At 57.8% G+C, this 15,119-nt stretch overlaps 4 protein-coding genes across 4 annotated transcripts; 2 read left to right on the plus strand and 2 right to left on the minus strand.

The window, feature by feature from the left end:
• Nucleotides 1–642: 642 nt before the first annotated feature.
• Nucleotides 643–2,458, minus strand: P884DRAFT_229544 (uncharacterized protein; the record flags this gene model as incomplete). Its single annotated transcript, XM_069439759.1, has 2 exons — nt 643–1,971; nt 2,112–2,458. The coding sequence occupies 2 exons, from the start codon at nt 2,456–2,458 to the stop codon at nt 831–833; spliced, it is 1,488 nt and encodes a 495-aa protein (XP_069295136.1). The 3' UTR covers nt 643–830.
• Nucleotides 2,459–6,531: 4,073 nt separating this feature from the next.
• On the plus strand, nt 6,532–9,056 carry P884DRAFT_229548 (P-loop containing nucleoside triphosphate hydrolase protein). Its single transcript, XM_069439760.1, has 6 exons — nt 6,532–6,598; nt 6,663–6,959; nt 7,017–7,281; nt 7,355–8,028; nt 8,158–8,673; nt 8,797–9,056. Exons 2-6 carry the CDS (start codon nt 6,702–6,704, stop codon nt 8,956–8,958), a joined length of 1,875 nt encoding a protein of 624 aa, XP_069295137.1. The 5' UTR covers nt 6,532–6,598; nt 6,663–6,701; the 3' UTR covers nt 8,959–9,056.
• Nucleotides 9,057–9,446: 390 nt separating this feature from the next.
• Nucleotides 9,447–10,491, plus strand: P884DRAFT_229550 (uncharacterized protein). Its single transcript, XM_069439761.1, has 2 exons — nt 9,447–9,953; nt 10,038–10,491. Exons 1-2 carry the CDS (start codon nt 9,591–9,593, stop codon nt 10,377–10,379), a joined length of 705 nt encoding a protein of 234 aa, XP_069295138.1. The 5' UTR covers nt 9,447–9,590; the 3' UTR covers nt 10,380–10,491.
• A 655-nt stretch (nt 10,492–11,146) lies between these two features.
• On the minus strand, nt 11,147–14,201 carry P884DRAFT_207567 (uncharacterized protein; the record flags this gene model as incomplete). The annotated part of the gene is made up of 2 exons (XM_069438799.1): nt 11,147–12,850; nt 12,993–14,201. 2 exons carry the CDS (start codon nt 14,199–14,201, stop codon nt 11,147–11,149), a joined length of 2,913 nt encoding a protein of 970 aa, XP_069295139.1.
• Nucleotides 14,202–15,119: the final 918 nt, after the last annotated feature.

Genomic DNA, 15,119 nt, shown 5'->3' on the forward strand with positions numbered 1-15,119 from the left:
CACCCCATTTGTCAGGCAGCCCATGCTCGGTCGCCCACACAACCAACAAGGGAAGCAGTAGCTCCACAGATAACTATGTACACTAACGTTGGTGTGGGTCGGGAATCCGCAGTTAACAACGATCGGCTCCACTGGGCTGAACTCTCGCACTCCACAGCTCGTCCCTTCGGAGCTCTCTCTGATAAGTATCTTTTCCGTACGCTACAACAACGCTCCGTCAACGCTCCGTCAACGGATCGCCCATTGCGAAGCCATTGACCAAACAACCGATAAGGCTGATCAGTTTGGCGACTATCCAAATAGTTAACTAGTTAGTTGCTGTGGTCTCCGTCCGTTAACTCGGCAAGGTGTGGGTCCCAATCAAGTGTTTCGTACCTGCGTCGGATTTTGATGCCTCATTGGATCCCAGAGGCAAGCTCCCCATCGCTCGCTCTTATCAAGCATTCCCTGGTCATGATTGGCTTCTTTTCCTTCCCCTCCACGGTCGAGGCACCTACGTAGTACCTCGCCTATCCGGCCGGAGCCAGCCTGGGAAAAGCCTTCTAACATGCAAACTGAAATGCATGCGTGGTTTTTTTTTTCTTGAACCAGAGCAGGGATCAATGGATTTTTGACCTGCACACGGCGCCGTACCTGCGGTATCCGCGTTGCCATTTTCTAACGTTTTATCCCAGACCATTGGTGTTGTCAACCGACACGGGAGGACGGGCGTTGAGCACAGGCAATCCGACCATGTTACCTATCATGTTACCTATACAGTAATACACAATAATAGCTCATGGCTAAGTATTATTAAAACATCCGGGTAATCGAATCGATCATGAACCTCCCTAAGCATCGCGCGATCCACCCTTGTTGTGATCAACATCCATGTCAGGCAGAGGATCCAACTTTCGCAACGGGATGCTCGAGCCCCGGCCGTGACCTCTGGCGCCGGCCGTCACAACGGCTTCCGCGGGACTGAGCATCAGCCCGGCGTATGTCTCTCCATCGGCGCGCCCACCCCGCTCCGCCGCCGCCGCCGCCGCGGACGAAACACTGACTTCAATGGTCGTGGTCCTGACAACCCCGCCGGCATCCGCCGCCGGAGTGTTGGCCCGGTTCCTGGGAATCAGCGAGTCGACGCTTTCCGTCCGCGAACCGGCTCTCTCCCGGTCGTCGTCGTCGAGCACCGCCGCCTGCTTCGTGTCGTCGTCTGTCCCCCGCGGGTACTCCGCTTCCCTCCCCGTAGTAGTAGTAGTAGTAGTAGTAGTAAGAAGAGTAGTAGAAGGCATCGCCCGGACCGCCCGGACCTCGTCCTCCCCGTCGTCCGAGTCCGGATCGTCCCAGGAGACCTTCTTACCTCCTCCTCCTCCTCCTCTCCTCGGGCGGCCCCCGCCGCTCCGCACCACCACCTCCGACCCGCCATCGGCCGCCCACTCGGCCGGCGCCGGGTACCGGAACCGCTTCGTCTTCTTGGCGCCCGTGTCGCGCACAAACGTGCCGATGGTCAGCGCGTTGGCCGCGAAGGTGGCCGCCAGGACCTCGACGCTGGCCCACATGGTGCGCGTCGCCTGGTAGCCGCCCTCGTCGAGGACGGCGGGGACGCGCCCGACGGAGACGGCGGCGGTGACGAGGTGCAGGCAGAACAGCAGGGACAGGAGGGTCTTGCGCCCCGCCGACAGCCGGCTGCGCGCGACCACGGGCACGGGCAGCGCGACCAGCAGCAGGTCCGTCAGCGCCCCCGCCGCCGCCGCCGTCACCAGGTACGCGCTCCCCTGCCGGCAGCGCGGCCCCGGGTCGGGAACCACCTGCCACGCCCGGCCCGGGCCCCCGGGCCGGCACTCGGCCAGGTCGGCCACGAAGACGGCGACGAAGGTGGCGGCCAGCGCCACCCGCGTGCTCCGCAGCAGCAGCGTGTATCGGCTGCGGCCCGAGATGCCGACCAGCCGGTCGAAGAAGGCGAGCGTCGCTGCCTTGAAGAGCCAGAGGCTAAGAGGATCCGTTGGTGTTAGTTCTCGAGTTCTTTTCTCTCTCTTTATCTCTCTCTCTCTCTCTCTCTCTCTCTCTCTCCCTTCTTCTTCTTCTCATTCTCAGAGGCCCGGCGCGGGGAGGGGGGGGGGGGCTTGGACATGACTTGCATGGCGGGTTGGACTATCCGGGTAGCGAGAACGAGGCGGCTGCCGATGGAGCGCCGGTTGATTTCGGCGTCGGTAAGCGGGTGTGCTTCGTCGACGAGGACGTTGTTGGTGCCGTAGAGGAGGACGGGGTGGACGAGGGCCATGCGCAGGAAGAGCGGGATCAGGGCGGCGGCGGCGATCTTGTCTTCGCGGAACAGCGTCTCGACGCGTATGTACCGGCCGATCAGGCGCAGGATGATGACGACCGCGCACATGGACGTGATCCACCACGAGATGAGCAGTGTCGGCTTGTCTTCGCTGAACGGCCGAGCCGGCGGTGGGGGAGAGTAGAACCCCATCTCGACATGGTTACCCGCTAGCAGCTGGAGGTCTGAAGAGAGAACGGGCGCCGGAGTCAACCAGGCTGATGTGCGCGACAAGAAGAAGCAGAGAGGGATGAAGATGAAGGATGTTGGGCAGGCATGTAGGTATGGGACAGTACGGCGCCAAGCTAGTACCTACCTACGTAGCACGCTCAGTTGACCGAGTCCGTCCGTGAGAATAACGGCAACGAAAGAGCCATGTTTGCTGGGCGCAACCTTCTCTGCTCCACTGGGGCCACTTAATCCGGACACTTTGAAAGATGAATGGAATCCGAAAATGGCGGGGTTATACCAGTCGAGGCGACACCTGGGGTTCCCCTCCCGCCAGGTCACTCACCCCTGAGGCCTTCCCTCATTGCATATCTGATCGCCTGAGAATCGCCGGTTCACGTGTGTGATTGGTCAACGAATTAGTTGCATGCAAGACGTCGCCCGAGAGTATGTACTAATTACGGGCGTGAGCAAGTCAGGGGCCAAAGGATGATGCTCGCGTGAGCGCCCGTTATCGGGGCAAGGAGGATCGCTGGGCGACCGGTCAGGTAGAGATAGCTGATAGGTAGCCGTACCCTCCCATACAGCACTTGCGACGACTGCTCCTGTTGGCGTGTCTGCCCGGGACCGATATCTATGGCGTCCGTGCGAGCTCCGCGGGGAAGTTCCCCGTTCTAGAAACGTTGGGATTGGCGCTAGCGCTGCATTGGCATTCTGGGGTCGGCCAACATGCAGCTGACATGGAGATACGGTACGGAGTACGCTATGGACTTACTTGTAGTAGTCTCGTCGGTTATCAGTAGTCGCGTCCGTTGGCGAGATTGGAAAGTTGACCGAGCACCCTCGTTAGTTAGTGCCTTGGGCCATTTGGCTTCGGCGCTGCCAGCGGGGCCGAATTCGCCTTAGCGCAACTTTGTTAACGGGGCGCTGAACGGTCCCGGATTCTTCTATTGTTGGCTTAGCGTACTGTGTAATCCGTAGTCTGTGGTTGGACCCCGCACCAGAAATTCATATGCTTCCCCTCCCTTCTGAGCGAGATCCCCTCAGCCGGATCAAGACCAAGTACACTACACTATTCCACAAACGAAGCAATAAATTTGGGGTTGATTGGTCCGGGAACAAGGGAAACCCCTGGCTTGGATCCAGGATTGGCCTGACCCCTGACCCCCTTGGACGTTCAACATGTTCGGCTGCTATATCATCCCACCAACCAATCATCCACTAATTATTAGTACGGATACGGAGGTATTCCAGACGACAAGTTGAACTGCTTTGCCATCACTCACTCCAGCATGCGACACAGACGACACAGCCACCGATGATCGCACGATCGTGACTGGCTGTGGCTGCAACGCGCGGAGCAGCTTGGCTGGTCTGACTTGTTATTTCACTAGCTCGGTTGGTGGGCTCCCAAATAGCCCAACGGCCAGACAGGTCTCGAGGTTCCGATTTTGCCGGGAATGCGCAGAGGCAAAAAAACAAAGACTATAATTATATTTGACCATTGGTTCGACCGACGCGCCGAGTTGAGGTCAACTATGGTACGCTGCAGGGGCAGAGAACATCACAAACATGCATATTAAAACCACCTGCAGCCCTATTTGTAAAAGTTCCTCTCCTCGCCCACTCAGCGCCAGGGGCCATTGGAGACTGAGAAGGTGAGACGCAGGATGCACACACCGTTTGGTCTAGCTCCGCGTGGACGGTATACCAGCGAATTATTCCGGGTGAAGCTTCTGCGAACTTTTGATTCGCCCAGAATCATGCAGCAGTGTAGAAGGAGCTGCAGGGGTCATAGCTTGGCTTGATGAGGTGTTGTCGCGCCCGGTAACAAGTTCGCGAGGTATTCTCCCGTGCACATACACCGACTCGAGTCCCAGAGCAGGACGGCCAATCTCTCTGAGTGATGAGCATTTCGTATGCCGGCAGTGGCCCATTGACTGGCCAGTCAGAGGGGCCAATGCTCTCGCTCCTGACACCTGCGGCGAGCTTGTGTTTCTCTAATTACCTACGTACGGTAAATGAACGAAGAGTTGGGTACTTCTTACCTCACTGTTGTGACTCGACACACAGCGGCTTCAGGTCATACCCACACACGAATCTTGCAGAGCTGATACACGAGACCAAGGCAGCTAGCTACCCAAGAAACGTCGACGACGGGAAGGGTATCCATCGCCATACATGCCGTCCCGGGGTTGTCATTCTGGCGGTCGTAATACCTCGCCCGAGACCCGCGCTGTGAAACTAAAGTTATGGCCCCTGAACAAATCCTCATGGTAGATTTCCTAGCAAAGACGCTCCTCGACATCCTTGTCAGCAACATGGAAAACGCGTCGTTCGCATGGTCGTGAATGACCTTGTACCGGTAGAGGCACTCATTAGTCCTCCGTGTAGCCAGTCATCTATTCCTTAAAAATGGCTGTGCGACGCACATGTCGAGCCGGGTGACAAACTTGGGAGTCTGTTAATAGCGCGTTAATGGTAATTAGTAAGTTCCTTAGGTGGTTGTGAGAAGCGTACAAGCTTTTCGTACACGCTCCACAAGCACCCTAGGCAATGTGCATTGCTGGATAGACGCATTGGCGATTTCCATGATCTGTATATAGCGCTCTTTTACTCTCTTTCCTAGGTAGTCTACAAGGCATTTTGTTGAACCTTCGGTGCCACCGCTGCAGAACCTTCTCCTGTTGTTCGAGTCTTCTAACTACGTTTTACAGTAGTTTTGATCTCACATAATACCATTGCAGGTAACTTTGGTTCGGCTGGCAACAGACCTTGTTGCCCTTAGGCACTGTTTACTCACTTTACCTTATATGGCAGGTCCAATGGCCTTGAGGAGCGGTTTGCAATTGAGGTATTTAACAGCTTTCAAGGACTCACGGTATCCTTCGCAAAATTCTATACCTACCTTGACTTACGGAACGATTCACTTGAGTAGCGAGGTACCAGGCTTCACATTCTGTACGAGCGTTGCAATGGTAGATAGGAACATGGTTTGTTGATCCTACTGGGTCTTATCCTCCACTGTCTAGTGGGAAAAGGGGACGGGGGGGTTGAAAAGGTGTCCTACTACGTAACTCAGGATTGTGGTTCATCAAGTCCGCGTCAATAAAACAAGATGGCCTGTAAATGTCCGTACATCCCGAATGCCGGTAAGCCACGATTGAAATGTTCATATGGCTTGCAACAGCCATTCTTTGCGGCGGCTGGGATGTTTTCGTTTTCATGTCTGAAATACGCGTGGCTGATCGTTCAACTGACCCGGAATTCTTGTAGCATGTACTTTGCTATAAAGTATGTGGCAGGAATAAGCGGTCGTCGGCGAGTTCCATCTGGCTCGTCCCTGGGTGTCGTAGTGACATCATCTGACTGTAAGATAGTAGCTGCTAATTAATTAAGGGATGGTTGGTTATCTGCCGACAACGTGAGATTTCGCTTCAATGGGGAAGTTGGTAAGTTGAATCAAGGCCCTTAACAATACGGTGAAGCTTTCCAGCTTCAGAAACGAGCAGAAAAGGCCGAGTTCTGGGACCAATTATGCCTCAAGGATTGTGAGTTCAGTGCTCTCTATCCGACTTGGCGAAGGTTCACTCTCATCCTCAAGCATACTTGAGCTCACGCCAAGGGCTAATTATGCATCTCCAATTTCCCTCGTATTTGTAAGACTTCAGGCATCAATGCCTGCTCATTGGTTTCAAAATAATTACTCCACCTCTTTTGAGGGGCGAGAAACAGATGTTGATGCCTTGCGTTTGGTCTCCTTGAACGATCTCGATTGGCCGGACATCAAGACGCGTGGGGAAAAAAGTTATCAGAGTACAGCCATTCGGGGGAAAAACAAACTCGAGTGGTACGTGAGTCCCACGCCAGAATCGCCAGCAGTAGTAAGTACCACGCTGGAACTATTTTCCCTAGAAATGCTGTAACTATTTCAGACAAGAGGCGGGGCCGCATGTCGTTGCCTAGGGATCCAAACAGTCTGTTTTGTCACATCCCGGGTAGCTCTCCTTTTTTTGCACTTTCAGGCAACAATGTGTTTGCGCTGATGACAAGACTCTAGATCGACGTTGAACGGGCGGGTTCCTTTCAATCCGTAGTCCGCCGATGTTTTTGTAGGCAGGCGCTGTAATTAATTAAGTTCCTACCACGACCATTGGCAGGCACTGAACGAGCTAATAATTATCGATAGTTTTCCTCCGTTCCTCCACCGCACGTTTACGACTCCTCCATGGAGCAGTTCATCATCGACAACGCCGAGCGCTACAAAAAACTCGTGGCTGCTTTTAAACCCAGCGCATCGGCCACGCAGCAGAAAAGGGCCACCGATGCTGCCAGTCCCGATATCGTGGTCTGCGCAAGGGTGCGGCCCATGTTGGAGGATGAAGTGGCTCAGGGGTTTCCCGTCGGAGTCCGCATCCGCAGCGGCACCAACACTGTCGACTTGCACGAGCTGCAGCAACCCGTGAGAGGACTCCCAAGGATTAGGGTACGTGCTTCTTGGTACGGCTGTCAACGAGCCCAGACGCGTTCTAACATCGACCAGTCCTCCGAATACACGGTCGACAGTCTGTATGGACCCGAAGCCTCCACCAACCAGATCTACGAGGATCTGGTCAGGCCTCTTGTCCCTTGGGCCTGGGGTGGAGGAGTCGGAACCGTGTTTGCGTACGGCCAGACTTCTTCCGGCAAGACTCTCACGGTTAGCGGACTGGAGCGACATGTGGCCGAGACCTTGATGGACGGCTCGTTGGACGGAGAAAGGAGGGTCTCCGTGTCCATCATTGAGCTTGCAGGCCAGACAGCATACGGTAAGCGGCCGGCCCATCTCTGACTCCGGACAAGCCAGCCAGCCACGTTTTCTCACACCACCCCCATCTGCAGACCTCCTCAACGACCGCAAGCAAATCTCGATCCTGGAAGATTCCTTTGGCGTAACCCAGATGGCAGGGGCTCTGGAGTACCAAGTGACCGACAAGGAGTCACTCCTCGGTTACATTGACGCCGCTGCCGCCCTCCGCCGCACGACGCCGACCCTGAGGAACGACAACTCCTCCCGCTCACACGCCATCTGTCGAATGCGCTTTGCGAACCCGGCCTTGCCCGAGGCCCCGGACGGCCTCCTATACCTAGTGGATCTGGCAGGTTCCGAGGCTGCCCGCGACAAGGTCGCTCACGATACGAGCCGCATGGAGGAGGCGCGCGAGATCAACTCGAGCCTCTCGGTGCTCAAGGACTGCATCCGCGGCCGCGCCGTGGCCGACGCCGATGCATTCGCGGGGCGATCCAGCAAGAAGCCCGCTTACATCCCCTTCCGGCAGAGCGCCCTGACAAAGACGCTAAAGCACGTCTTCGACCCGGCGAGCCCCCGCAGCTGCCGGACGGTCGTCGTGGCCTGCGTCAACCCGTGCCTGGCCGACATCGGCGCGAGCAAGAACACGCTGCGCTACGCCGAGATGCTGCGCGTGGCCGTCCCCAAAGCGAAGCCCGTCAAGTACAGCCCCAGCGTGCCGGCTACGTGGAACAACGAACAGCTGCGCGACTGGATCCAGCGCAACGTACGTAATTAAACGCTCTTTCGCCGGCCCCCCCCCCCCCCCCGGCGGGCCCCCTTCTCTTTTCTCTCACCTATGCTATTTGTGTATTGTAATTAACACTCCCTGACTGGTAAAACCCGATGCGTCCAGTCAGGAGACCCCGCCATGGCCCCCGAACTCCTGGCCCAGACCGAGACAGGGCCGCAGCTCCTGCGCCTGCCCACTCCCGAGTTCATCGCCCGCTGCCTCAAGAGCCCCGGCGTCTCCCCCGAGCAAGCGCAGGCCTTCCAGACCAAGCTGTGGAAGCTGCACATCGACTCGCAGCGGGCCCTCCTCGCCTCCCCCGCAAATATTAGGACCGCCACTCAGCCGCAGCAGCAGCCGCAGCAGCAACAGCAACAACAGCAGCAGAAGGGAGAGGAGGGCGGCCTTCGCGGCCTCGTGAGCCGGACGGAGCGGCTCGACTGCAGCGCCGACCCGGAGCCGGACGCGGGCGCCGTGCCGTTCCGGCAGCGCATCCGGCCGGGCATGGTGCTCGGCTGGACGCCGCCGGCCGAGTACGCCATGTTTGCCCAGGCCGGCGGCGGCGGCAGCAAGGCGTACGCCATGATCATGTGTCCGGCGCGAGCCGCGGGGGCCCGGACGCGGGATGTCCTAGGCAATTTGGTGGCTGATACGCTTGCGACGGCGGGGGCGGCGGGGGCGGCGCGTGGGGAGGGGAGCGATGCTGATGGCGGCGGTGGTAGCGGTGGTGGTGGTAGCGGTGGTGGTGGCAGTGGCAGTGACGAGAGTGATGACGCGTACTTGTGCGCGTTGGTGATGCCGTCGCTGCTACCGGGGTCCTATGCGATAGCGCCGTGGCGGCAGGTCGTAGTGAAGGTCAAGGAGATGGAGTCGGAGGTGTTTATGGAGTGGGATGAGGCGTCAAGGTATTATTATATGACGGTGTGATGAGTACAATCAGAGACAGAAAAGGGCATCCAGTCTCGTCTTATTGAGTCTTGATACGGTTATCGTGGTCTAATTAATGTTGATATATTGTTAGCTGGTGGTGAACTCTAGCAGTCCAACCGCTAACGGGTGACTTCATCGGGGATCGCCTTCGGCCCCCGGTTATTATCCTTCCCGTGCGGGTTTGCTCGCATGTACGTGAGCCGTTCTGAGTTTTGGTGGTTCCTTATTGGTCTGCCCTGGCCCTGCCGGTCCGACTCCTCATTTATTGCCGGACAGCGAAGGAGGAGAGAGCACGGCGTTGCGACAGTGAAAAGTCTCAACGAAATGACTTCCTTTGGGGCGCGCCCTGTGGCCCGTCTCTGCCCGTTTGTTCCTCAAGGCCACGCTGGCGCTGTAGGCCGCCGAGTAACGGCGTCGGCGGAGCGGCTGCTTCTCCTGAGAACTCGTCGGATAACCAATCAACGTTTGCATTTCTGTGTGACAGCAGTCAGTGACTGTGCCACGAGCTCGCGTATTTAATGACCCCGCATCGAGATCTGGTCTGGTCACCTCGGCGTCGGCGCGATAACCCCAATCCTGCATGCTCATCCGGATTACCTTCTTGCCTGGAGCTTTGCTAAGACACTGAGATGGGCGATTGCTGGCATTGCGACCGGTACTTTGAACATTCGAGATCGCTCCACCAACATGCTCAGAGCAAGCACCCCGATACGTATTGTACGCGGTGCCGGCGGTTCTTCTCTTCGACGAGGGCCAAGCAACAACACGTCGCCAACTCCAAGTTCCACAACTTTTGCGAGAGGTGCCCCGAGCAGCCTGAGTTCGCCTCGCTGGCTGAGCTGAACAACCACGCGGAGACGGTACACTATTGTTGTACCGTTTGCGACTACTGTTTCAACGGCCCAGACCAGCTCGCCCAGCACGATGTAGACGAGCACAACCTGTGCGAAACCTGCGGAACATACCTTAGTTCTCCCTCAAATCTGAAGAGCGTAATAAATTCGCCGTGATCCATTCGTTCGACCCGCATGTACATACATACATACAAGTCTTGGCTAACACATGTGCTTTTTCAGCACCTCCAAACCCACGCTGAGAAGACCGTCAGCTGCCCGGGGTGCCCAAAAATGTTCGTCTCTAAGTCGGCCATGGTGCTGCATCTTGAGGCTGGAACCTGCGAGTCTGGCGCGGATTGCGATCGCGTTACCGAGATAGCCTTCGAATGTTTCCTGTCGGGGAGATATACCTGCGACGACAACCTCGATTTCCCTTTCAAGTGTCCGACATGCGACACGCCTTTCTCCTGGATAAGCGGTCTTTTGCAGCACGTCGAAAGTGACTCCTGCTCGGAGGCACTGGCAAAGGGAACGCCACTGGGAAAGTTCCTTCGCTTCTTGCAATCACAAATTCAAGCTTAGGCGCTCTTCTACACTTTTGCAGACCACTCGATTGTTCAGAGCGGCGCGATTGTCTTATACAAATTTAATAGTTAATTATAGATACGCTGACTTGATGGACATGCGTGTTGCTAATTACCTGTTTACCATAGACCTATTGTCGCCATTAATTAATTACACACACTTTCGAGCGGAGTATCTGTAATCTCCGACCAATCATTAATATTGTGAGTCTTGTCCAAGCTCATGCCGCCTGCTTCACTGCTCTCTCTGCAGGGAACTCAGGAGATCACCTTGCATGAGAGTACCATCTGGGCCGTCCCCGAGCCATAAGACGATATACATGCCTTATTTATTTACCCTCTATGCCGACGATGGCCGATGCAACCTTCGACGCCCCCCGTACGTTACGGCCCCCCGGCTCCGAGCTAGGCGTTGCCTGGCCGAACATGAGCGAAGGTGCTCGCGGCGAGACGATTCGGCAGCTCCGTTCATACTGTGAGCAGCTACGTAATCTTCACCTGGATGGTGCTGTGTGGATTGGGTCTTGCTCTGCAGGGCCCGCTTACAATCATCGACTGGATAACCGCTCTATTAATATACCGCATACCACCACAGTTTCTTCGCTTCAACCCATTTTCCCTTACAGCATCTCGCGTCAGATACTCCTCATTATGAATCGATTCACAAACACCAGTGCTGGTAGATTGGTTGATTATGGTAATTAAACGAGCCATCGCCGGCTTTGTGCCGTGATTAGGATCGGACCGAAACCAACTTTGAAGCTTTCACTCCCAAACATCAACCCAAGCCCTACCCCCACCGACAGCCTTCACCCGCCCCTCGATCTCCAACGGGCTGCCCTCCCAGACGACAAAGTGGCCCTGGTCGACGCCGGGCTCCTCGAGGCCGAGGAGGTCGTACAGGTTGGCGCCGACGAGGCGGAGGGCGGCGCGCTCGTCGACGCGGCCCTCGCCGTTCTTCCACACGATGCCCGCCAGCAGGCCGAGGTCGCGGACGACCCAGTCCTCGTCCGGGCCGACGGCGGTCGGCACGCCGGCGTCGAGCAGCCTGTCCGCAGCGGTCCCGCGCGTCAGCGGCGCGCCCGTCAGCGCCCGCCGCTGGTCCCACGAGGCGGCGTACGACAGCAGCGGCGCCAGTACGACGCCAACCTGGGCCTCGGCCAGCTCCCGCGCCAGCAGGTGCGCCTCGGCGCCGCCGTGGATGACCAGGCGCAGCCGGCGCGCCGGCGGCCCTCGCTTTTGCTCCTCCCCCCCCGCCTCCTCCAACTCCTTCTCGACGGCCGCTTTGACCTTGAGCAGGGCCGCTATGGCATCGGCCGAGTGGACTGTGACCACCAGCGGCAGCGAGCCGTCGACGACGCGGCGCAAGTAGGCGTCTTCCGAGTACCTGTCGTCTACGGGGGCCGCGGCGCGGGCGGCGACGGCGGCAGCGAGGAGCTTGCGCCGGAGAGCGGCGACGGCGGCCGAGATGGAGGACACGTCCGGCAGCGAGGCGGACTTGACGGACGGGGTGAGGGTGTAGTGCACGGCGGCGTCTGACGCGAAGACGGCGTGTTCGGAGAGCGGGGTGAGTGCGCCAGTGAGGAAGCCGACGCTGGTGCCGTGGTTGGTGTCCTGACCGCTGAGCCTCGGGGCCGAGATGGCCTTGGTGACGCCGTAGGCGTACGAGACGTTGGTCTTTTGGTTGTCGAGCGCGAGGCCATCCTCGGCGCGGGTGAAGGCGCTGCCGCTGGCGCCATTGTCGGTCGCGCTCTCGGCGTCAACGGCGTTCAGGCCGATCTTGGAACCGAAGACGGTGAAGGACTCGGTAAGGTAGCCGTTTTTCAGCTTGACGACCGGCGTGTTGGATTCGGCGGCGGCTCGCAGCTCGGACTTGCAAGCGCCAACGCACGTCAGCTTGCCCTTGGACACGACGACGACATTGTTGGCAGATAATGACTCGACGTCCTTGTTCAGCAAGACCTTGGAGACGCCGGTGAAGATGACCTCATCCATGGCTACTGGACCTTCCGGGATCTTGGAGAGGCTCGTGTCGGGGACGATCGGTTCGGGAGCCGGCTTCTTCAGCTCCACGGGGTCTTCGTACTGGGCCGTCCCGTCGATCCAGATCTGCACGGGAGCGGCACCTACGCTGAGGGGATCACTATCCCAGATGACGACGTCGGCATCAAAGCCCGGCTTAACCTTGCCCAGCCTGTTGCCGAACCCGAGCCGCTCGGCAGGGGCCGTAGTCACAGAGGCTAACGCAGCATGGTATGGCAGGCCGTACTTGTACGCCTTGGCAGCCTCAAAGACTACATGCTGAGCGTTGAGGACCGGGTTGTCGCTGACGTAGATGGGCGTCAAGCCGTTGTCGTAAAGGATCTTGCCGGCGTACTCGGATGCTGTGTTTGCCTCGGCCTTGTACCACATGTTGTCCGCAAACAAGGCGGAGGCTGGAGGCTCCCCTCCGTACGCCCGCTTAAGGATCTGCGCAACTGTTAATTAGATTCTTGGGGGCGGGGGTCACTCATTTCTCAAGGGTGGCCAAACGAAAGGGAAAAGCAAAGGGAAGGAAAAAAGGAAAGAAAAATCAAAAAAAAGGAAAAAAAAAAAGGCAGAGGAGACCTACTCCCGGGACCAGGTATGTCTGGTGAGCGTGATGAAAGGCTCGGACTTTGAACTTGAACTCGTTGGTGTGGTCCACAAAGGCCTCGAGGTCGGGAATGGTGTAACAGTGCGTGTTCAACCTGACCTGGTCGCGCAGCAGGGCTCCGAGCGACTCCCAGCGGAGTTCCTGGGGCAGGTAGGACTTCATGTGGTGGACGCCGCGGGCGGCGGCGGCGTCGCACCAGTCGTCCTGTTCCCGGACCAGCTTGGCGGCCTGCTCGAAGGCGTGGCGGAACTCCCAGCTCTCGCCGAGACGGCTGGTGGGACCCTGCTTGCCCGGGTCGCCGTAGACGCGCTTGGGGTTCTCGCCGCAGGCCATCTTCATGAAGCGCCAGTTGCGGTCCGGGTCGGCCAGCATGTCGGCGGCGCTGGTCTCGTTGCGCCCGTCCGGTTTGCCCACAGCGTGCTTGATGACGTATGCCTCGCCGCCCATGTTATTGGCGGACCCGGGCAGGACCAGGCTGGTGGTGACGCCGCCCGACTTGATGACCTGGATCTGGTGGTCCAGGGGCAGGATGCCGTCGATGGACCGGACGTACGGCGTGATGTCGGACGCCATCTCGTTGGTGTCCTCGTTCCCCCAGAAGCTGGGGAGCGAGTCGACACCGGCGTGGCTGTGCATGTCGATGATGCCGGCGGTCAGGGGGCGGCCCTTGGCGTCGTAAACCTCGGTGTCCCAGGCGACCGTGGAGAGTTCGATGTTGTCCTCGACGCGCTTGATCAGCCCGTGCTCCAGGTACACGTCGGCCTTGATCCAGCTGTAACCGGCCCCCTTCCGTGCTGCATCCGGGGAAGTGCCGGGGGCCGGTTCGCCGACCCACACGGTCGCGTTCTTGATGAGCGTCGGCGCATGGCCGTCGATGTAGCGTGCGTTGCGCTCCCGGCCGAGGCCGATGGGGTCCTGCGGAGTCTTGCGCAGCTTCGCACAGGTGGCCAGATCATCCTGCAACCGCTTGACCGAGAGGCCGTGCAGCGTGAGGTCCGGGTTTCTCGACGGCAGCGGCCGGTGCGACAGCTGCTTCCACTGGGCGAATGCGATGAAACACAAACAGCCCAGCGCCAAGAAGCGCAGCGCGCTGGATCTTCGCGGTTTCTGTCGCCGCCATCGCGTCCTCCCGGAAGTGGGGGCGGGGGGCTCTTGGTGCGCCCGAAGGCTGCTCTTCTCGTCCATCCTGTGCCCGTTCGTGTTGGTGGATGAGAAGGGTGTTGAATTGGAAATCTCCCAGAGTCGCTCGAGAGGAGACCACTGCGTCGATTTGTTGACGAACCGGAGCCGGTATCCGCAAATGACGCTAAAACCAGGGGGGTTTGCGCTCCTTCCAGGCTGCCGTATCAGGATAACGCGGCAAGACCCGTCAGGCCAGGAAGGGAAGGTGTCTCGGGCACCGAAATCTCTGGCCGTGCCATTCCCGGGTCGCTCCGCATCGACTGAGGGTCGCTCAAAACAACAGCGCCAACCAAAAACGGCACATGTTGCCTGCCTGCGTGGATCTTAAAACTGTCACAACACGTCGGGAGAGCCGAGAGGCGGCTATAAGGGAACACAGATTCCAGTTTCGTGCGTGGTAATGATAAATAATTAACACACAAGTCTGACAAAACCGGGTCTGACAACATCCGTGTCGCCGTCGCTCAACATTGCCATGAGGTCAGGGTATGAGCCGGGCTGACGAGTTCTCGTGCGCTGTCTGACGGCCAGTTTTATTGACATGCTCCGAGGCAATTCTCGAGTGTGTATTTCATAGGTATCATTATTTAATTATACCATAGATACCTTCTGATGTAGTACGTGTCTGTGGACACGTCCATCATGTAAGGTTAGATTAGTAAGCCCTATGGATGCCTACAAATGGTAGGTTCCTTATACCTATCTTCTTCTTATATAGAACCACAGGGCTAGCAAACGTTAATAGAGGACATCAATCTTTTGAACTATTTTGACCACTATAACCAGACCTCCATCAAATGGTAGCGAGCACTACGACTAACCATCTAGCAACCATTAGCACTAGATTCGTATTACTCTGACGATCAGTTTAGTACTAATATTGCAATAGTTAAACTTAGTTTCGGCGACTTAGTAACCGAA

The sequence above is a fragment of the Thermothelomyces heterothallicus genome (assembly GCF_042370625.1).
Source record: "Thermothelomyces heterothallicus CBS 202.75 unplaced genomic scaffold P884_scaffold_24, whole genome shotgun sequence".
Classification (NCBI taxonomy): Eukaryota; Fungi; Ascomycota; class Sordariomycetes; order Sordariales; family Chaetomiaceae; genus Thermothelomyces; species Thermothelomyces heterothallicus.